Raw genomic sequence first — 21,964 nt, forward strand, 5'->3', positions numbered from 1 at the left:
CCTGCTCCACATCTGCAGTTGAGCGAGCCGCTCACAACAGGCGAAAGAAAAGATAAGTGCCCAGGCGCTATCGAAGCGAATACTGATTAGCCAACGATTACTCGACCCGTGCCATCATATCTCATTGACATGTTTTCCCCAGACGCTAATCAACTATGCTTATCCCCGCATCGCTGAGCCTTTCCCGTTCCGACACTCTATCCAATCAGGCTATGGATCAGCCATATCTATCCATGAGCTTCCGCTGTGGAAAAGAACAGCCACCGGAATTCACTATCAGCACCCAGCAGGTAGCCTTTGAGGGTTAGAAGGCCCAAATACACGTATAGGAAATACGTCATGCTAGCGGAGATAAACCGATGCCTCGCAAATGGTCCTTGTGCATTGGCTGACTGCAACCCTCAGGTCGATATGAACATGGATGCCTCAGGCAGATGGCATATCGGCCTCTCACTGGGTCAATAGCATGGCCAGGTGCAAGCCAACTTGGCTCAAATAGGCCAGATGTTCTCGAGTCTCACCTGCAATCTCACCACTTCTTGTGCTGAGCCTACTGTCCTCACTCCCTCTTTACACTTTCATATAGGATATCCATCTAATTGTCCTACCACTTGGTCATCCTGAGAAGAATGAGTGCTTCGATAGGACCCAGAGACCTGGCAGAGATTCATGACACTCCTGCGTATGACTACGGACAGGATGTGGAGAAGAAGCATCTGGATGATACATCCCCTGAAGAGGAAGATCCATTTGGAAACGAAGAGTTCGCAGAGGTGAAATATCGGACGATGGGTTGGTGGTAAGTTCTACATCCCCTGCCCCTAGACTACGCCTTGGCCCTGTATCTGACCCTTCTTCGCAACATGCAGGAAAACAGGGATACGTGAGCCTCAAGCCTATTACGGTCACCAAAAATACATAGACCCCTAACTCTTATTGTCTACAGTCATGGTCGCAGAGAATGTTTCTATTGGAATTCTTTCCCTTCCATCCGCCTTTGCAACGCTGGGATTTGTCCCGTAAGTAACTTGCTACACTGGTAGACGAAAGCTAAGCCTAGTCTAGGGCTCTTATCATACTAATTGGAATATCCGCTATATCATGGTACACGGCATACATTCTTTGTCAGTTCAAGTTACGATACCCCCAGGTCCACAGCATGGGAGATGCGGGTGAAATCATAATGGGGCGATTCGGACGTGAACTGCTTGGTATCGGCCAGCTACTGTTCCTTATATTCGTTATGGCCAGTCACGTCTTGACCTTCACGGTTCTCATGAATACGATTACCGAGCATGGTACTTGCACAATCGTGTTTGGTGTTATTGCACTGGTTGTCAGTTGCGTCGGTGCCTTACCACGCACCATGGACAAGGTATATTGGATGTCAATTGCCTGTAAGCGCCTTCCCACCTTTCACACTTCACTTTAATTATGATGCTAATTTAGTTTCTGTATAGCATTTCTCAGCATTGTAGCGGCAACTATGGCCACTATGATAGCGGTCGGCGTAGAGTACAAAGGCCACATCCCTCTTGCTGCGACTACCCATCTCAGTTTCAACGAAGAATTTCTGGCAGTCAGCAACTTGTTCTTTGCTTATGGTAAAGTCCCGGGCTAATTGCATTTTGTGAGCAATTTAACTAACTTCATGACCATCAACAGTCGGCCATGCGTCATTCTTCGGATTCATCTCAGAGATGGACAAACCTCGAGAGTTCACCAAGTCCATATCGGTACTCCAAGTCATTGATACCTCGCTATACATAGCTAGCGCAGTGGTTATATACCGCTACGTAGGTGCGGACGTTCAATCCCCTGCATTAGGCTCTGCGGGGCCCCTAGGAAAGAAAATTGCCTACGGGCTGGCTATTCCGACTGTATGTTACTTACTGTATCTTCTGGAACGACTACTGATTAATGTTCCCAGGTCCTTATTGCTGGAATTGTCAATGGCCATGTAGCCAGCAAATACGTGTACGTGCGTGTTTTCCGCGGCACAAACCACATGCATGAACGGACATTGCTCTCCATCGGCTCATGGGTCGCTATTGAATTGATTTCCTGGGTAGTTGCCTGGGTCATCGCAGAGTCAATCCCAGTCTTCAACAACCTTTTGAGTCTAATTGTACGTGGCCATCTCCTGCTACAGAACATGCATGCTAACCTCGATGAAGACTGCACTTTTTGGCTGTTGGTTCGCTTGTGAGTTTCAAAAATTCTAAGATGCTACGGATCATACTAACTACGTCTCATAGATGGGTTCCCTGCTATCTTCTGGTTCACCTTGAACAAGGGCCAGTGGTTCGCATCAACTAAGAAAATATTTCTTACCGTGTCTAACACGTTCATTCTGGCCATGGCAATCACCCTTGTATGTATCCCTTGATCCTCGAGAATCTTGTCGCTAATTGTCCTGTCCAGTGCGGTCTCGGGTTATACGTATCGGGAGATGCGATCAGCAAAGATAGTGGAAGTGGTGTCTGGACGTGTGCTAACAATGCTGTTTGAGTGACCTATCCTCAACTATAGCTGATCATCCTTCGAATTACTTCGAGTCGTTCAGCGATATACTTCTCTTGTTATGATGATGGTATTGATGAGCAGTTAGTTCTGGTCCATTGTATCAAGATGTTTTGAGCATGTGTTTCTGTATTGAGCAATAAACGTATGTTCTCTAGCGAATGTAAACGAATCAGTTCCATATTTCACAGTAAATTGAAGAAATGTAGAACAATAAGGGAACTGCATAAGCATCTTCCTCATGCTTAAACATTCCCTCGTTGTAGCACTATAGATATATCACTAGTTAGTATACCCATTTACTAGGCCATCCAGCGTATATGCTGACAGTTACACTACTTACTATTTCATTGACCAGGACCTTTCGAGTCTATCTCCTCAATACGGAAGTACTAATCACACTATATTCCAATCACAAGTACTCTGATAACTAGTTTCTATACATAAGATTAAGTTACTAATAAACTTCATCATTTGTAATGATATATATCTGAAACTGTAATATGTCACAACATTGATATTTGATCAACATTCCTTGTAAGCCCCTTCCGTTTCTAGGAAAACTCATTCAACTGAATACACCTACCAGCCTCTTATTCTGGGCCGAGGAAAAGTTTTGGAATGGTGGTGACACAATCGATCCTATAGCCATCGGTTTCATATCACCTTATCTAGATAAAAAATAACTTCAGAATGGTACCTCACCAGCCTAAATCCCTATCAATCAATTGCATAATAGCAACCTCAGCAGGCCACACTTCCACAAAGTCCTGAACTCGCCATGACCAGTCTTCATCCCACTCGAAAATGAAGGGGTGCGATGCACAAAAGAACTCCCAAAAGTCAGGAAACCAACCAGCATTCTCCCAGTCAACCAGCACAACGTCAAACGAACGCTCACCTTGCTCGTTTGAGCAACTTTTATTCTCCACAACCATGATATTCTTCTGCTGAACATCTCCATGCGTCAATGTAGGCCGGTGACCTTGAAGAACGCGAGCGAGATATTTCTCGTAAAAGCGAGCCTTGTAGTCGGGATGATTGTTGCGTTCGACTAAAGCCCTATAATTACCCACCAGGCCAGCGATGAAGGCAGGTTCACCAGTGAAAGGCCCTAGAAACTTCTGATTGCCGTGCTGGCTGTAGAATAGGTAGTGATGTACGCCGCCGCCGTCCAAGCCACCGTAAAAGTCGGGCCATGGGCACTCGACGTGTCGTAAGGTGTTGAATATTGATTGGAGTTTTGCTATAATGCCATCCTTCTCGGATGGGGTTAATACTGACCAGATGGTATCCAGTTGCACACCGGGAATGCGTTGCATGATCAAGAAAAGTTGTTTGCCCTCATAGTACATCGTGTACAGTCGAGGGGCTGGAACTTCGGGGACATGGCGTTCAAGATAAATCAACGCCTGGCCTTCACAGGTATTGATACAACCTCCATATTTCACGACAATATTGTCGTTGATTGTCACGACCTTGGACGCCGTGGTCTCCCAGAGAACATTGGTGCAAGCGCGGATTTCATCTGTTGTAGGTAGTGGAGGCAGAGGCTCGGAGTTCTGGAAGGGAAGATCAACTGGTTTCCACATTGTGGAGAAAGCAGAGATTCGCGGAAGTATTCTTGAAATATGGATCGTCGCCTGGATGAAAAGGGATCGAATGAGCAGTTGATCGCAGATCAGCTAGAATTTCACACTTCGAACTATAATATTTATTCCTAGACCAGTTACAAAATCCTCTTAGATGCTGATAGATCTCAGAAGAAAGAATAGAGTTGTCCCTACCGATAGACACTTGGTATGTGATACTGGAACCTGCGCAGTACCGTGGAATCGGGCTGTGCTGAGGCTACATTAGTCTCCTGCACGGTGACGTGTACAGCGGCTGTAGATGCCCGAGAAACCGCGTGGAAGAGGGGAATTCTTCAGCTCACAACATTGAATTGTTGAGTCTCACCTCTTTACTCAACTCTTCGAAAGTTGCTCATGGACATGGTTCAATTTCCCTTCACCAAAGAATGCTGACGAAGCTACGTGCGAAGCTCTGCTGTTCCCAGGCTGATGGTGATGCTGACGAGGCCAAACCTGCTATTCCCCATGCGAAACGCTCGAATGATGGAGGAAACACCACACCTGCCAAAAGAAGCAGTTCCGAGGCTACTAGCATCCCGCCGGATCACGCTGCTGCCTCACCAAGGATCTCTGGCAAGTAGCATTCGACAGCCTGGACCCGGAACATAAACACTGGTTGCCTGAAGAGGAGAAGAATCCAATCGAAATTATTCGGGAAGTCCTTGGCGAGACAAAGAATAAATATACCGAGTATAAGAAGAAAGAACTGACCATCCGAAGACATAATGGGGGTGAGATCAAAGTCCGCGAAATTGCCCAGAATATCCTGGCGTCCGCATTGAATGCGCAGCAGATAATCACTGCGATCGCAAGCTTCGACCCAAGTGGACATGGTAGGGTTCTCCAAGCCAAAATCTTATATACGCTGAATTCCTTGAATGCTGATATTCAACCACAGCGTCAAGCGCCTGGACGATAGTATCGCTAGGTTTGACGGTAGGCGACTCCCTGAAAACTGTCCGTCGAAAACCGGTTACAGACCCATTTACTCGCTTTTAGATGGTCCAGAGAGATATTGCGCGCAGAGATGTACTCATAGAAGCCTCCGAATACTTGGCGGAACAGCTAGCATACTTCACTGTGATAGATAGCGACCGCCGATATACAAAGGCTTCCGTGGACAAGCAGCTAGATGGTGCTCTTGTGGGAGTCTATACAGCAATACTTGAATACACGGCGGAAGTGAAAAAAGCATATTATGAAAGCGGCTTTGGTTAGTTCGAGTATTCGGTTAGGTTCGCGAATTGCTATAGCGCATATGTTAACATGCATATTTGCAGCTCGCATAGGAAGCACACTCATTCCCCTCACCGAGCAGCCACTGCAAAAGCTTCGAACGGTTGTGGACAATAAGACTACAATGGTTGACAGATGGACTACCGTCACTGATCGCACATGTGAGTTTATTATCTTTAATCCTATCCGTATCTTCAAAGTCCTCAATCGTGTTAGATCTGAGGGGACAGGCTGCGGACATCCTTGCGGCTATTGACGAGACGGTCGAGGAGCTCCAGAAAGTTCATTCCACTGTGCTAAGTGAGTTCTCTCAATACCTCCAGCCCAGAAGCTCATATTCTGACTTTAACAGACGTCGAGGATAAAGGAATACTTGAATGGCTATCTAAGTACGACTTTTCCAAAGCACAGAACGACACTCAGTATTATAGATCACCAGGGACAGGTGATTGGCTTTTGAAGTCAAAACAATATGTCGGGTGGAAGGACTGTCCAGGTAGTATACTATGGTTGCATGGAGTGGGTAAGTTTTCTAGACCTGTTCAGATGGAAAGTACACTGACTTATGGACAAGCGGGTTGTGGTAAATCAGTCATATGGTATGAAAGACCTGCTGGACACGTGTACTGTCGTATCTTAGGCTGACATTTGATTACATATAGCTCGACAATCATTGAAGACATCCAACGAACTTGCCTGGATAACTCGGATAAGCGGTTCGCTTACTGGTATTTCCAATTCAATGACCCGTCATCACAAAGAGTTGAGAATATGCTCAGGACGATCATCCGTCAGCTGCATTCAACACCACTCGACGAGCCTATCCGGAGTCTTTGGAACGACTATGGTACCAAAGGAAGCAATCCAAACAATACAAGGCTTCAGGAGACTCTTGAAAGACTGCTTGATGCCAACATAGAGGAGGTTTTCCTTATCCTAGATGCGCTGGACGAGTGCCCCGAGGCAGTCAATCGCAAGGAAAGGAGTCTTCTGTTACCATTGCTTACTGGACTTCGGAGGAAATACAGTAATAAAGTCCATGTTCTTGTGACTAGTCGGCCAGAGCCAGATATATTTGAGCATCTGGTGGAGTGTACAGCCTTAGACATTGAGGAAAACCAGGGGTCCGATATTTCGGCCTTCGTCAAGGACAGGGTTGATGCTCTGGACGACAGAAGAGCTCCAAAGGAAGTGAAAGCACAGATAATCCAGGAACTGCTACAGGACGAAAAGAGGTATGCTGCATCTCGCCAGCTAGTGCTACTACTAATATACATGCTTATTTGTGCAGACGATTTCGCTGGGCAGACCTTCAAGTGAAACGTCTCGAAGAATGCCGCAACAAGTCTCAAATCATAGAAGCATTGAGTACGATGCCACAAACTTTGCACGACATATATCTCTCTGTAATAGAAAGAATCAACGCGAAACCATCCGATGTTATATACGCCAAAACGATCCTTACCTGGCTCTGTTTCAGTGTCAGGCCTCTCACCCTGACTGAAGTAGCAGCAGCAGCAGGTCTTGAGGTCCCAGAGGACGTGGTAAAAATCTGCACGACTTCATTTGTTGCTTTTCGGCGCTCAAATGATGAGATCAGGCTGGCTCACTTCTCTGTGAAGGAATTCCTCGTTGGTAACGAGTGTACAGGCCAATGGCACCAACTCTCCGCGTTGAATGGGCACACCATGCTAGCTGAGCACAGCCTGAGAATACTCCTACAAATGACAAGGAGACTGTCTAAAGAGGAAGCGCAGCAGGAAGTGCTGCTAGACTACGTTGCCTGTAAAATGGCAGGAGCACTTCAAAGCTTCCGCTGTTACTCCAAGCCCAGCACTCGAAAGCCTCCAAGTGATGGTGGATCTACTATTCCGTCAACCGACTGCCTACCGCAACTGGCGTTATATAACGACAGAATTCGTGGAGGGAGATGTACAGTCAACCCCTATTGGTATCGCATCAGGCTTAGGGCTCATTCAAACCGTGATAGGTTTACTAGAAGAAGGCGCGGACCCTTTAGAGTGGTTTGTATATGGATCTGATAGGATATTTTTCCAGGCACTAAAGAACGCATTACTGATGGCTTCTGAGTATGGGCATCTGGAAATACTGGATTTACTGCTGCACAAGGTGTGCGTGTCTATTGATCTAGCTGAGGGCATAGTGGAAGTTGTTCGATGCTATGCTTCTGAAAGCAAGAAGCTGGAAGATATATTTGACACACTCTCAGCTTCAGGTTCTATTTTCAGTAAAACCGAGAACAAAGGGCTTCAGATAAATGAACGCATTGTTGTCGCTGGAGCGAGGAACGAGGTTTGTGGCATGAAACTTGTGACCATCCTCCTTAATCGGTACGAAGAAACAGGAGTTGCGCTTGTGCCTGTGACAGAGAAAGTGCTGGAAACCATCCTACAAAACATGGAGTGTGGAGACGATATTTTACAGCTCCTTCTTGAAAGGCGCAATGATGATGTCAGAATCTATCCACGAATCAAGGAGATGATGGAATATCCGGTCATCCTGAACAGGCGCGCAATCGCAATCCTTCTTGCACAACGGCTTGTAGAGATCGTGATAGATGAGGAGTTCATTGCTAATTTTGCGAGATACGCGGGTGACGCTGAAATGGAAGTACTTTCAAGTGTATTGGACGACGATTCAATGCTGACTGAGAATGTTCTGGAGAGCGTGGTAACAAGCAGGAGCGGTGTCAGTGTCTTGCGTCAACTTCTTCGCCGACGACAGCATCGGCTATTGGTTAGCGAGGATCTTCTGTGTACAGCAGCGTTCAACGGAGATAGCGAAAAGCTGGAAGCTTTACTAGATGACTGTGGTCTGGATTTTGCAATAAGCGAAAGAGTCATGCTGGAGATTGTGGGCAACGAAATCTTTGGAGCTAAGATGCTCGAAATGCTCCTGCGCAGGCAGCAAGCAGGATTTATCGTCACTCCCGCAATACTGGACACAGCAGCCTCCCAATCAAGTGCCATGAATGTTGTAAAAATACTTATGAACAACGGAGGCTTGAAGGTTCCAATCACTGAAGATACGATGCTCAGAATTGTGAGTGATGACTTGCTGTGTTTTCTACTGGATCTTGAGGAAAGGTCCCAGATACATGCTCTTCCTATCACAGAAGAGTTCATATTGCATGCTGTGGCGACCTTTGAGCCTACCACTTTGGAGGCCGTCTTGCGCAAGCGACCAATGATCTACGTGAGCGAAGATATGTTCGTCGAATGTGACAGTATGTCGACTTTGAAGCTTCTGATGAAACAACCGCATAGCCAATTGCCCGTGACGAGAATGATCGAAAGATTGGAAAAGAAAGATGGTCAAGAACCTACAGATATACTTCGGTTCCTGTTGAATGAGAAGTTCTTTGAGGTTGACCATGGGATTATAGAGAGGTTTGCACATAATGCCTCGGCTTTGGAACTCCTGCTGCAGACAACACCCCGTGTATCCATCACAGAGCAAGCTGCCATCCGGGCAGCTTTCGATTGGGGCGAGGATGCAATTCGCGTTCTGCTCAACGAGCGAATAGACGATTTTCCAATCTCAGAAGAAGTCATGACTGCTGTGGTAGGAAATCATCGTTTAGTTGTATGTTTGCAACGGATTTTGGCACATCATGGCCCACGGGTACCGATCACAGAGAAGGTTCTAGTGGCAGCCTCGGCCATATTAGAAATTTTACAACTTCTCCTTCAAACACTAGGGCCCGATGCGCCTCCTATGCTAACCGAGGGATTGGTTGCGATAGCCACTTATGCAGATCCGTCCGCATTACCGTGGTTACTTGAGAAGTATGGCTCGGCTGTGCCACTTAGCGAAAGAGTCATGGTTGTTGCCGCCGCAACCAGCCTTGACGGGCTACAGTGGCTCCTCCGTGAATGGCCTGGCGATATAGACCTGAGCTGCATTTGGAGAGCGATCTGGAAGTTTGATTATAACTTCTATGGTTTCTCCTATGGTTTTAATAAGCCCACTTTGTCAAGGGTTCAGGAGAACGCTAGTCAGCATGTTCTTCAGTATACTAAAGCAGTTGATCTCTCGGAGGATGTCTTTATGGATGCCCTGGCTTCATCTGCTCTTGATGAAAGGACAGGCAGATACAGTGGGTTGATTTCTCTGATCCGTGTTTGCATCGAACATGACTTATCCGTTCCAGAAACAGGAGGGCTAGTGAGAGTAGTGTTTGATAAGTGCGACTCTAATCTCAAAGAAGCTATTCGTGAGCTTGTCGAGGCGTTTGAGGAGGATGGCAACCTCCCTAAAGGGAAGTTCGGGGGACTATTATTATCGCGAATTAGGGAGAACCATGGAATATCGGCTCCTGAGTCCTAAAGCAGTCTAGGAAATGTTCATCTATCGCATGGTATTGTTGTCGTTCTGCTATAAACCCCGGTATCGAAGCCAAAGAAGTCTAGACATTTTCTCCACTACTTTATCCAGATTCTCCGTCACGGTCAATGTAGAAATGATACATCTCGAGCTTATAGTTATGTAATCTACGCCCATACGCTCCCATGGTGTCCACAATATCCTTCGGACATGTCCACGGAAGCGTGCACGAGCGCGAAAATCGTACCAAGCACGGATTCGATTCTCTTCAGAGAGGATATGCAATGAAAATGAGGTGCATATACCCAATTTTCATTTTTCCCCAACCAGACCGATCATCATTTCCGCTCTCAATATGTGCTGAGGCGCGTATGAGACTCGGCGTTAGGCACCGTCAGGCAGATTGTTTACTTGATATGTTTCGATTCTTAGGTCCGCGACGACCTCTCAAAATGATATATTTAGGGTTTATTTCATAAGTATCTTCTTTCTGGAAACGAGATCTTTGATCTGTTGGTATTGATCATGGTTGTGCCTTCGATCTCCTCATCAAATCATGACTAACGAGGGGGCGGAATCGGACTAAACCCCGGACTGCGGAGTAGTTAGTAACCGACTAGTCAGTTACAACTGTACTCCGAATCCGAGACTAGAGCCTCTCCTTGCTTGGTAAGGGAAACAGTATGACACAGGTGGAGGATTCTTGGCTAACGCGTATTTATACCCCCAAGGCATAAAGGCTCTCATCTACCATTTTATCATCCCTCTATACCCAACTCCACGTCTCCCAGAATGGCCTGCACTTGCATCCTAGTCGTAACTACAGAGTGTAATACGCGTAAGCTCCCCAGAGTTGTATTTTTCATGTCGAACCGTTTCTAATAATGCGCCGTTTATCAGATCATTTCAGATGTGAATGGAGCAAGGCGGACCCTGTCAAGGGCATTGATGACCAGAGACACGAGTCTCTCAACATCGTGCTTTATCCTAAGAACACCTTGATTACTCAGACCGAAGGCATCAACGGTGTTGCGTCAGCAGTGTGCTATGACGATGAACAGAATGATGACAAGGAGTTCAATACTCCACGGAATCTGACACCAGAAATCACCAGCTTTATCATCGAGTCTATCAACAAATGTAAAGGCGTGGATGATAAGTCCCCGGTCATCATGAATTTTATCTTATCTCGGGAAGACGGCTATCTCGCGCGGTCTGATTTCTTACAGCAACGCCTAGATGGGGTGAAGCATGTTTCCTGGGTAGTAGGCTTCTTGCGCCCACTACAACAAGTCTCAACCCTACGAGTCCAGATAAATGGAACGGCGCATGATTTGAGCGCACACTTGTCGTTGTCCGTCGGTGCCATCCTACTTGACACTAGCTCTGGCTCTGGTCTTCACGACACGCTAGATAGTGTCGAAGAGGCATTATGCAACCGGATCTCATACCCATGGGTAGTCTCCACACCAATTCCCCGTAAACGCCTTGCGTGGGTGGAAGGCCGCAAAGACGCGGATGCCAGTCGGCGCATGTACGAGGCGGCAGCAGCCTTGGGGATCACTCTAGTGATCATTGACAAGCCGGGCCACTGGTCGGAGGATGACTACGGGCCGTACGCCCATCTCCGAGAGGGATTCATTGCCACAAACATCGACGTTAATGAGGGGTTTGTGGATAGAATCGTCACAGCTGTCCGCAGCTACGACAAGCCCATTGATGGCATAATGACAGTGAGCGATAGTCGCTTAATCGGAGTGGCTCGAGCGTGTGAAATCCTTGGATATCCTACCTCCCCATCGTCAGCCTATGTGCTGGCCGGAGATAAGTATCGAACTCGCATGATGGAGCCAGACACGCACGGGGCTTTCCGGGTCTTTGGGACGGATGAACTGGAGAAAGTACTTCAGTCTACCGAGGTGAAGTATCCTCTCATCGTCAAGCCTTGCCTGGGATGGGGAAGTCAGGCTGTCACCAAAGTGTCTACGGAAGTTGAGTTATTTGAGGCGGTCGAGAAAGCCTGCGAGTGTCACGCATTAAGTCCGCAGCAGCGGAGCGATGCCGTTATTGAGCCATATATTGATGGCCCAGAAGTCGATGCCAATTTCGTATTGCTGAATGGAGAAGTCATCTTCTGCGAGATCAGTGATGACTTCCCGAGCCCTGGCGATAGGGACTCTCAGCAAAGCCATAACTTTGTTGAGACTATGGTTCATATGCCCTCTGCCCTTCCACCGCATGAATTGAAGGCTATCCGGGAAACGTTGCATCAGAGTATCCTTCGTCAGGGGTTCTCAACCGGTACATTTCATTGCGAAGCACGGTTGCAGTATTCGAGTCATGAATTTCGACAGGATGACAACGGGTTTGAGGACTTGAATCCCCGCAGAGATACTGATTCAAATAATGGAAGGAGTGCGCGCGTGTACCTTCTTGAAATTAACGCTCGCCCAGCTGGATATCTGGAGACTGTTGGCGTCAACTTGGTCTATGGGGTGGATTATTTCGCCCAGCAAATGCTCTTTTCCGTCAATGATGAGCTTCGGTTCAAGGCCCTATGCCACCAATTCCCTGACGGGCCTCGCTCCAACCTCTCAATCCTCGTACTCCAAGAAGACGTTGCTGGGATCATGAAGACCGAAGATGCTACAGCGGAGCTCCTGCGCCAGCACCCCGAACTGGAGCCACATGTGCCGCTGTACGCGACAATCAAGAAGAAGGGAGATAAACTGGTTGGGCCAAAGTCGAGTGAGGTTCATTTCATTGCGTGGATGTTGGTCATGGCTCAGAAGAGGCGCGAGTGTCTGCGGTTGGTGGAGCAAATACGAAGCAATTTCCGCTATGAAGTTGAATAGCATCTCCTGGCCAATAGTAACGGTTCCTATTTCTTGGCCCAGCGAATAGTAAGTCACTCCTAAACCTCCAAGTCAAGCATATCGATACAAGCCCTAGCAATATCTGTCTAGTCTTGTTGTTCTCCATTTGTGCAAAGACTCCGCGTAGTATGCTGCCAGTGTCCTTAGTGTGATAGGAAGAGTGAGAACGAATCACAAACATATGTGGAGTACCGCCAGGACTGTCATTGCGGCTGCAGTTTTAGTCTAACCCTCAATGCTTGTCTCTGTCGTTTTACACGGTTGTCTCACCTCCTTCAAATTCCTTCTTCATCCAACCAATCTTCCTTGTATCTTCCATATTCTATCCGACTGTACGCTCTGGCCTGACCAGACATCTATCACTACCACCACGTGCTTTTAGCCCGCATCTCTACCCCTCTGCATCCCACCCCTCCAAAGCCTCAACAAAAGACATCTCCGCTCAAGACTTACTTCGACGAGCTTGAATAAACCAACGGTGACGATGAATGCAGGAAGTGGCTGAACAGACTCTTCGACGCACGAGCCGAACTAGCAACATTCGTCGCTACGCGCCGGGAAGGCAGAGGAACCGGATCCTACGTTGAATTCCTCGAAGGCTCCTTCAACTTCGGCTTCCGCTACACTTTCAGCGATGGACGACCGGACACCATTATTCGGTTCCCCAAACCGGGGCATACTGCTACAGCTTACAGAGACGAAAAGGTCACAAACGAAGTCCAAGTGATGGAATACCTCCGTCAACACACCGATATCCCCATACCCCTTATTCACAGCTGGGCTTAACCTCCGATAGCCCACATAATCTTGGTCCATTCATCATCATGGACTATGTCACCGGAACCCTCCCATCAAACGTCTTAAAGAAGCCGGATGAAGAAGACCTGTATCTAAGCCCGAACATCGACAACACCCTCCTAGACAAAATCTACTATCAAATCGCCCGCTACCTACTCCAACTTTCCCACCTTACATTCCCCCAAATCGGAGCTATCTCGAAAGACAACACATCCAACACATGGCACGTCCTCAACCGCCCCCTAACATACAACATGAACGAGCTAGTCACTGTCTCCGGCTACGCTGCTAATAAATGGCCAGCGGCACCCTTTGACCGCGCCAGCAATTACCTCGCCTCTCTTGCAAACGAGCATCTAACCCATCTATACACTCAGCGCAACATAGCCGATGATACAGACATCGCTCAAGACCGATTCATCGCCCGCCATCTCTTCAAGCAACTCATCTCCAAATACTATCCTACAGAAAACAACGAACCATCCATACTCTTCTGCGACTACATGCGACCTTTAAATATGCTCATAGACCCAAAGACACTCCAAATCACTGCCATTCTGGACTTTGAATTCACCAACGCCATGCCGGCAGCGTTCAGCTTTGATCCGCCCTGGTGGCTATTACTGTCTGGACCGGAGGTGTGGCTTGAACGTTGTGAATTGGACGAGTTTCTCAAACTTTATGAGCCCAGAATGGAACAGTTCTTGCGTGCTCTGGCGAGGGTGGAGCACGAGATGGAGTATAAGCAGCCCGGTCATTTGTCTCTGTCTGCCAGGATGCGCGAGTCATGGAGGACCGGTCAGTTCTGGTTCGATTATGCGGCTAGGAAGAGCTTTGTTGTTGATGTTGTTTATTGGGATACTCTACTTTCTGCTGGTACTGGTGTTGAAGAGCTTGAGGAGAAGGTGCGTGCGGAGCTGGAGTTTTTTAAGAGGTTGAAGATGGAGCAGTTGAAGGCGTATAAGGAGGAGTGTTTGGTGAGGTTTTGTTCGGATATATAATGGACAAACGGTGTCGGTTTCTGTTTTGGTGGTTGTTATTTTGCTTATCATCCTGCTCCCTGGTAGCTACATCATTATAGCAAGCAAGTGCGTGATCGACCGTGACGAGACTTATCCATTATGAATCTTATTTGACTGCTTCATCTTCTCGACTTAAAATAATTTAAATGAATATCCATGAACAATCCGATTTTCTTAATTCCCGAGGAGTGTGAAAATATGTAAATATTTGAAAGAGAACACACTGTAGTACTACCACTACTCAATCTAATTAAGGCTAGCTTTAGAACGAAGATCCAAAGCTCAGTCTTGTTTACTCTTATACAAAAACTGAATAACCTGCTGAAACTACTGATATGCGCAGCAAGACCCTCTCAGGGGTACAAAGACACTTCTATAATAGGAGGAGGATATGTCCAAGGTGATCATGATGCATCGCTGTTCTCATTCGTTATCCCCAGCCTGCGGGTATCAAATTCTAAAGATTTTGGAGCAAGACACTAGAAAAATATAACACAAGTATATGAACACAGAGAAGAAAAAGACGAAGCCATTGACAAGCATAGTATCGATCGAGCTTAAGCTCGGATCTGCTTGTCATGGATAGAGAGCTAAGCTAAGAGCCGTTATTCAACAGCACAAGCAATAGCTTACTCGGTAGGAAGCCAGCATTTCGTATACGTGACATGGCTAGCTTGGGTGAGCAAGGGCAATAGGTTCAGGTCGAGGACGGAAACTGGTGGGTGGATGCTGCGAGGTTGCCGCACGGGCGGTCATAGGAGGGTTCTTGCTTGTGTCAACCGGCAATGTGCAAGCATCGGATGATATGCCACTGGTGCTATGTGGTCATATTCGGTTATGTAAGGACACGTTGTATAGGTAGAGCCATTCAGTGTCCTACTGGCGGAGCCAGCTGGTTTGATGAGTCGTAATGTAGATTATGATGCAAAGCGATTGATCATGACAGCTTATAGAGACGGGTCATCCTTCCAAGTTCCTGGTTGCCACGTTAGCTTCAAGTCAAGCAATAGACAAAATAGGTGGCATACCTTCAAAGTGATGTTTCACGAATGCCATAGGATCATCGACATCCCCAGCACCCATTTGGTGCACTCCCGGGCTGAAGCTAGTGATGGGCAGAACCACCACGTCTCCCACCTTCTTATACCCCTCCTGCCCGGTGAAGTCCTCATACGTGATGTTCAACGTCGAGCCGGGTTCAATGTTGAAGTAGTCAGGGTCGTTGAAATACCGGAAAACGGCATCCGTCCAAGCGCCGGGCCCAGTGTACTCCATGACAGTCTTATCCATCTTGCCAGTCTTCAGAATACCCGCCTTCTTCATCCGCAATGTCTCCTCCGTGATGTAGGAGACAATATCGCGCATGATGGGGTGTCCGGGCTTGGCTTGAATGGTCCATTGGCAGAACTGGATTCTGCGCGCATACCAGTCATGCCAGTCGGGGCGGTCAGGATCCGCCTCAATGCCCACCACCGCTCCAACTGTGGCCAGATCCAACTCTGCTGGCAGCCAGTCAGAGGCCGGCTTCAACGCCGTCGTATCAATATCGCTGTAGATTCCACCCCGTGCGAGAAGGATCAAGTAGCGGAAAAAGTCGGCCTTCAAGACGGGCAGCGGCATAGCATCGTAGGCCTCGAACACATCCGGAACAGCGCCGTACAGGTATTTGATCAGATGGCGTTGGGTATCATCGGGGACGACCTCGTGGACAAATCCGGGATGTAGCTCGGACCAGCTGGACTCGGGATCACGAAGGCTTTCGCTGAAGAACATGGAGGAGGGCGCATATTTCCACGTCTGCCAGATGAATGCAGGAAACTTGGCTTCCAGATCGTAGGGAAAGTGGTAGCGCAAGCGCTCGCGCAAGGGGGCGCTCGGTGGCGGGGTCAGCGGCAGCTGTTGTACGGTGTCCCTCGTTCCACCTTTTCGATCATTGTCTGCATGGCCATCGTAATCCTGGTTGTATAGGTGTCCGGCGGAGGCGGTCTCTGGGGACGGGAGGGAAGAGGCGGGATGTGACGATCGGAGGTAGACGATAAAGGTGATCAGAAGTGCAGCCGCTAGTAGCGACTTCCGAAAGGTGAGCATCGCTATGGATATATGCGAAGATCGCTGATTAGGTGTATTGCCACAGAGGCGCAATGAGCTGGCAGCAGCTGTGTTATGTAGAACCGCAGCCGGTCTTCTCCGCAACTCCGCCGACGATCAAAGCAGATCAACGCCAGGCAACGATAAACGCAAGATCGATATGTATATCGTGTCAAAAGCCGTTTCGCCAGAAGTAGTGTCAGCAATTTCGCATTGCTAGCTGTTTTGTGCGATCGTGCCACTGCAAGGTTTTAAGGGGATTTCGTAAGAAAAGCGTCAAGACTCCGGGGCCGCGCGGTCGCTGTGGTCGGGGGTCGGTAGGCGCCGTAAACAGAAGAACCGCAATTGATTGGTAGGGATAGCACAGCTGTCTTGCCGGTTGGAGGAGTTGCTAGGAGGCTAGAAGCAAATCAAGGCAAGAGCAGCAGAGCAGACAGAGGCCAGCTGGTGCTGGAAGAGGAGGAGGCGCCGGCGAAGAAAAAGGTTGTTGAGCTTAAGGCTAAGCAGCAGCAGTGGAGCCGAGTGACGACGGCGAAAGAGTAAGTGGTTTGGTGGCGTCAGAAACGGCGGGCACTTCGGCTGATAAGCATTCGACCATTCCACTCTCTGCCGTCTAGAATGTGGTCGTTATTCCACAGCCTGCAGGAGATTATTTCCTGGACACTAAGTACACCACCAGAAGAAGAATACAATCCTCTTTCATGATCAAATTAAAAACCAGGGGTTGCAGTTCTGCATTATAAGTTCCGACCCAGTCAAACGCGTCGCTAAAAATTGCTGGATGGCATACGACGTTGGCATCCACACACCCTCGTTCGTCTGCATCCGCAACAGGAGATGATCGTCTAAGCCTTGTCAGATTGATTGAATGCTTACTCGTCTGCAGTGCTTGGTTCGCAGTTCCCTTGGCACGATGGTTTGTCTCAACATGAGATGCGGGATGAGGGTTGTGTTGCCGATAAACTTCGCATCCGAGGTGGTATCGCCTTCGTTTTCCCCACAAATCGGATTGGTGGTTGTTGGCCGTTTGCAGCCAAATGTCGCCGTGATCGCAACGATTTTAGAAACTGTGCCCGGTCCACTAACGCGGTCTAGATCTCTGAGCAGTCCCTGCTGCAATAAGGTTACTTCTATCTCCAGGCGACCCTTTTTTGGGTGAAAGGGTTCATGCTTTCGCATCAATCTCTACTACGAATCGTGTCCCCATTCACATCGGAGTTAAGCTGAGGGGCACACCCGCTCAGCCCATCCCAAGAAGACGTGGTTTACGTAGCCTGAAGGGTGGACACTGCGTCAGCCTGGTGAAGCCGCGTCATACGCTGGGCCGGCTGCTGCACCCCCGACTTCTTGGCTTCGGCGCTTAGTAGATGAATTTGTAGGGACTGTTGGAATGACCATTCTGCGTGATAGTGACAGGTGAAAGCCACCTACATTGCTTGACCTGCATGGCTCGTCCACTTACAGGCCGCGGGCCAGGCCAAGCAACAACCACTGCAGCTGTTATTGGCTCGATATCTCCTCCACCACCAGCCACTGGCCATGTCAACTTAGCAGCATACTACAAACTTATCACAGTAGCTGATCTGCAGTCACGCTATACTCTTTGTGGTTTTAATAGCACTGTCAAGTTTGACAACTGAACACCTGGACTTTCCGCAGCAAGACATACACACATCTTCCACTCTTCAGGTGTAACTTGTCCTGTGGTACTCCGTACTCCATAGTTGCTTGGATGCTCCTAGTTGTGTTGAGGACAAGTCCAGATTCCCCTTTCTTCTCTAGGGTCACGTGCAACACGTGGAACCTCTCCAGGCGTTGAATGGCTCTTTGCGGTCTCCCAGGCCCGCTACATACCAGATAGGGATAAGCGCATCTCCGGACCTTGGATGGGTTCCTGAAACCTTGAGAAACAATTCCCACGTTGTATGTTACAGTGCCTGAACCGAGTCGTCAACTCTCCCGCAGATGATACCTTACAATCAGGTTTCTCAGCCAAGGAACACGGAAACGAGCTGTGGTTGTAGGTGGCTTGGATGAATCCAAGGTACTGATCGCTATCAATAGAAGCATCACGAGCTAGAGTGTGCACCTAATTGTAGACTCAGCCAGAATGCATACATTGAGTTGCTCATTGTCAAGCATACGATGTGGCTGTACTATTCTTCCCTGCTCTGCGACACCACCAAATCCATTACTGTAAACCCAGGAATAGAAGAATGTTGACCTAGCCGCTGAGGTAAGCAGGGGATCGAGCGGATCTGGATCTCTCAGAATGGCGAACAGGAATCTGACATTTCCGACGCTGTTGGCAGTGGCTGATCGTCCCGTCCACTCACATTATAGGAATGGTCAGACAGGTCAAGTCTCGCTCGGCCGGTTTCACAATGACTTGCGTGCTTTACTCCAAACTTTCCTCACCATCGTTCCTATCATCTGTTTGCCATGACCCGTTATCACTAACCCTCCAAACCTCTACCTATTTTCCACCAATGGCTCACCTCATTGGCCCAGCTACCTTCTCCCCCTAACCACCAAACACAGTAAGGTAGTAAATGCCACCCTCCAGACCCAAAAAATTCCCTGGTTCGCGCGCGCGGATGGCAACATCCCAGCAAGTACACTCTCACCCAGGTGGATACCATGAAAGGCCTCCCATCACTGCTGAACGGCAGCACCAGCCGCAGCAAGAAATGGACACAATCCACCCCATCCACAGATACTGCAGAGGATGAGGGCCAGAGTGGTAGTACTATAACACCCACCAAGCCGCCCTCAGCGGACACACCCCCAGGCGGCTCAAAAAACCCCATGATCTGGACGCGAAGGAAGATAACATGGCTCATCACCCTGATAGCTCTAAGCGTAGCCATAATCGTGGTGGTGATAACCGTCCCAGTAGTTCTCCTGGTGGACGATGCCCACAACGACGATCCCAGCTACTACAACAGCGCCAACCGTCCAGTCCGCGTCGTGCATGATTTCCCCGACCCGGGGCTAATCCAGGTGAACAGCACGTGGTATGCATATGCTACAGTCGCTACACCAGATAATCCCGATGTTCCTCACGTCCCGGTATCGACATCGCGGAACTTCAGCAGCTGGACCTGGCTGCAAGGATACGATGTCATGCCGGCAATGAGCAGTTGGGAAACGAATATGAATCAGTACGCTCCAGATGTGATTCAACGCGTGAGTAAACCCCAAATACTACTCCCACGCATGACTTTCAGTTGCTCCAGGCAAACGTGACTAAGTGTTCTACAGAAAGACGGCCGTTTCGTCCTCTACTACTCCGGCGAACTAAAAGACTGGCTCCGCCACCACTGCGTCGGCGCCGCCGTCTCCAACACCACAAGTCCCCTAGGACCTTACATCCCGCACAACAGCACCCTCGCCTGTCCCCGCGACCACGGCGGCGCCATCGACCCCGCCCCATTCAAAGACGTCAACGGGACCCTCTACGTCGTCTACAAAGTCGACGGCAACAGCGTCGGCCACGGCGGAGACTGCAACAACGGCAAGAAACCCATCGTCTCGACACCCATTATGCTGCAACAACTCAACGACGACGGCGTCACTCCCGTCGGTGACCCCGTCGAAATCCTAACTAATGAGAAAGTCGACGGACCGCTAGTCGAAGCTCCGGATATTATCCGCACTGATCGGGGCATCTACTATCTGTTCTTCTCCTCGCATTGCTATACCTCGTCAAAGTATAGTGTTAAATATGCATGGTCGACGTCGTTAAAGGGGCCGTATACGAGGGCTGAGAGGCCTCTGTTTCGAACTGGGGACTTTGGACTGAAGTCTCCTGGTGGTGCGACGGCTTCGATTGATGGGAGTAAGATTGTTTTTCATGCTTTTTGTGGGGATTATCGGTGTATGTTTGCCGCGGCGATGAATATTACGGCGAATTATACCATTTTGCCGGCGGCGCTTTGAGGGTGGCTTTGATGTATTATAGATTTGGTAGATTTGGTTATGATGTACATAATAGGATAAAAAGTTATAGACCATGTTCCATACACGAGGCAAACGTTTCAGCCATCCATCAATACAAACCTAGACTCAGTATCAACGGTCTCCATGGTATGGAATAGCATGGAACCCAATAAACAAAGTAAGGCCAGATACTATATCGACAACTCACAGCAGATCACAAAACCACACACCCCCTCCGACCAAAACAGAAAAAGCAGAAGCAGCAGACAGCCCTCAGATTAGCTCTCAGGTTCTCACCGGTTTCCAGGCAGACAATAGTAGTTGACTTATGCAAGGATGCACTTGTCAATTGCCGGATACCATGCAAATTTGGCTTTTGATTCATGAATTCGTCACTGGGCTGTCTGTTGCTTAAATTTCATTTTGATCCATCTCTTGTCCATATCATATGAGTTTGATATTCATGCCTTTTTGTTCTGTGTCATTAGCTGTATTGTATGTATGCACATTAACATGTTCATTGGGATAATTTGTAGTATCCATGTCATTAATGAATACTAGCATGTCCTATTACAGGCGCGTGGAAGTTGTTAGTAGTAAAGATAAACTGACATAAAGTATGAGCAATCTCAGTGTTAATTCGATATCAGAATAGGGGGAAATAAAGCAAGAAAGGTAAATGTGAGGGATGAGATAGCCATCAGATTGAAAACTACCGTACACATCACTCCTCATTGACCATGCTCGAACATCGTTATCTTCATGACAGAGAAACAGATGGAGCAGCAACGTGTGTAAGAGTCTCGGAGTAAAGTGCTAGATTTCTTTGTCATCATTGGCGGTGGCATGCTGGGATAGAAGCAGAGGGGATAGTGTGGCGGGCTTTTGCAAATATATCAGAAAATTTGTTAGTGCTGGAAATAAGAAGAATAATAATATCAATAGAGGAAATGTATGTGGTCAGTATAATATGAAAATGTGAGTTGAGCAAAGCAAGGCAAAGGAAGGCAAGGCTATCCCCGAACATTAGAGGAACATTTCCTGCCATGAATATAGAAGTGAAAAGGGCATGTTCAGAAAGAATTGTGCAGCTTGGTAATCTCTTAGATCTCTGTTCAGTCTCAATCATCCACGCTTGGGTCAGATGTCTTCTTCCATTCGGTCTCCCGAAGGATGAAGTCCACTGCCTGATATGAATCATTAAAGGGTGTCATGAGAAAGCTCTTTGTGTGTGGTTTATCGTCATTGAGATTAGAAAAGCGCTATCCTTAGAAGTTTATAGAAAACAGCTATGAATAGGCCAGAGTCGCGTCGAGCGGCTCATCATCTAAGATATTACACATGATGTGTTGCTTCGCGGAAGTGCGCGTGGTTTTGTGCTCAACGCGGAGGGCACGTGATCCTGGTTTATCCAGGTTGCTCTGCACCGTATGCTGAGTAAGACATGTGCATAAAATGCGCATTCACATTATCCAATCGTCTATATTGCAATATACGA

General features: G+C 48.1%; 8 protein-coding genes across 8 annotated transcripts; 5 read left to right on the plus strand and 3 right to left on the minus strand.

The window, feature by feature from the left end:
- Positions 1-629: 629 nt before the first annotated feature.
- BO88DRAFT_386978 (amino acid transporter) lies at positions 630-2,511 on the plus strand (the record flags this gene model as incomplete). Its single annotated transcript, XM_025704805.1, has 10 exons — positions 630-799; positions 870-883; positions 947-1,019; positions 1,066-1,397; positions 1,461-1,604; positions 1,666-1,880; positions 1,931-2,128; positions 2,178-2,205; positions 2,259-2,374; positions 2,425-2,511. 10 exons carry the CDS (start codon positions 630-632, stop codon positions 2,509-2,511), a joined length of 1,377 nt encoding a protein of 458 aa, XP_025563729.1.
- A 712-nt stretch (positions 2,512-3,223) lies between these two features.
- BO88DRAFT_481342 (phosphotransferase enzyme family protein) lies at positions 3,224-4,127 on the minus strand (the record flags this gene model as incomplete). Its single annotated transcript, XM_025712184.1, has 1 exon — positions 3,224-4,127. Exon 1 carries the CDS (start codon positions 4,113-4,115, stop codon positions 3,225-3,227), a length of 891 nt encoding a protein of 296 aa, XP_025563730.1. The 5' UTR covers positions 4,116-4,127.
- A 416-nt stretch (positions 4,128-4,543) lies between these two features.
- Positions 4,544-9,803, plus strand: BO88DRAFT_481361 (uncharacterized protein; the record flags this gene model as incomplete). Its single annotated transcript, XM_025712185.1, is given in 9 exon segments — positions 4,544-4,673; positions 4,739-4,995; positions 5,157-5,370; positions 5,438-5,554; positions 5,610-5,693; positions 5,722-5,992; positions 6,056-6,628; positions 6,685-7,171; positions 7,191-9,803. The coding sequence occupies 9 exon segments, from the start codon at positions 4,544-4,546 to the stop codon at positions 9,741-9,743; spliced, it is 4,686 nt and encodes a 1,561-aa protein (XP_025563731.1). The 3' UTR covers positions 9,744-9,803.
- A 659-nt stretch (positions 9,804-10,462) lies between these two features.
- BO88DRAFT_364072 (glutathione synthetase ATP-binding domain-like protein) lies at positions 10,463-12,686 on the plus strand. Its single transcript, XM_025703964.1, has 2 exons — positions 10,463-10,578; positions 10,641-12,686. The coding sequence occupies exons 1-2, from the start codon at positions 10,533-10,535 to the stop codon at positions 12,593-12,595; spliced, it is 2,001 nt and encodes a 666-aa protein (XP_025563732.1). The 5' UTR covers positions 10,463-10,532; the 3' UTR covers positions 12,596-12,686.
- Positions 12,687-12,851: 165 nt separating this feature from the next.
- On the plus strand, positions 12,852-14,431 carry BO88DRAFT_481367 (uncharacterized protein; the record flags this gene model as incomplete). The annotated part of the gene is made up of 3 exons (XM_025712186.1): positions 12,852-12,988; positions 13,111-13,339; positions 13,393-14,431. The coding sequence occupies 3 exons, from the start codon at positions 12,852-12,854 to the stop codon at positions 14,413-14,415; spliced, it is 1,389 nt and encodes a 462-aa protein (XP_025563733.1). The 3' UTR covers positions 14,416-14,431.
- Positions 14,432-15,383: 952 nt separating this feature from the next.
- On the minus strand, positions 15,384-16,524 carry BO88DRAFT_424895 (glycosyltransferase family 32 protein; the record flags this gene model as incomplete). Its single annotated transcript, XM_025708778.1, has 2 exons — positions 15,384-15,412; positions 15,465-16,524. 2 exons carry the CDS (start codon positions 16,522-16,524, stop codon positions 15,384-15,386), a joined length of 1,089 nt encoding a protein of 362 aa, XP_025563734.1.
- A 2,543-nt stretch (positions 16,525-19,067) lies between these two features.
- BO88DRAFT_270786 (glycoside hydrolase family 43 protein) lies at positions 19,068-20,573 on the plus strand. Its single transcript, XM_025702353.1, has 2 exons — positions 19,068-19,713; positions 19,789-20,573. The coding sequence occupies exons 1-2, from the start codon at positions 19,165-19,167 to the stop codon at positions 20,464-20,466; spliced, it is 1,227 nt and encodes a 408-aa protein (XP_025563735.1). The 5' UTR covers positions 19,068-19,164; the 3' UTR covers positions 20,467-20,573.
- A 502-nt stretch (positions 20,574-21,075) lies between these two features.
- BO88DRAFT_270788 (uncharacterized protein) lies at positions 21,076-21,798 on the minus strand. The gene has a single exon (XM_025702354.1). The coding sequence runs from the start codon at positions 21,665-21,667 to the stop codon at positions 21,299-21,301; it is 369 nt and encodes a 122-aa protein (XP_025563736.1). The 5' UTR covers positions 21,668-21,798; the 3' UTR covers positions 21,076-21,298.
- Positions 21,799-21,964: the final 166 nt, after the last annotated feature.

The sequence above is a fragment of the Aspergillus vadensis genome (genome assembly GCF_003184925.1).
Source record: "Aspergillus vadensis CBS 113365 unplaced genomic scaffold BO88scaffold_9, whole genome shotgun sequence".
Lineage (NCBI taxonomy): Eukaryota > Fungi > Ascomycota > Eurotiomycetes > Eurotiales > Aspergillaceae > Aspergillus > Aspergillus vadensis.

Bases quoted from the DNA above. Each gene is read 5' to 3' on its own strand.
- BO88DRAFT_364072 (XM_025703964.1), top strand. From the start codon at position 10,533: ATGGCCTGCACTTGCATCCTAGTCGTAACTACAGAGTGTAATACGC. The intron at 10,579-10,640 runs GTAAGCTCCCCA...GCCGTTTATCAG, and splicing joins AACTACAGAGTGTAATACGC to ATCATTTCAGATGTGAATGG.
- BO88DRAFT_270786 (XM_025702353.1), top strand. From the start codon at position 19,165: ATGAAAGGCCTCCCATCACTGCTGAACGGCAGCACCAGCCGCAGCAAG. The intron at 19,714-19,788 runs GTGAGTAAACCC...AGTGTTCTACAG, and splicing joins CTCCAGATGTGATTCAACGC to AAAGACGGCCGTTTCGTCCT.
- BO88DRAFT_270788 (XM_025702354.1), bottom strand. From the start codon at position 21,667: ATGATTCATATCAGGCAGTGGACTTCATCCTTCGGGAGACCGAATGGA.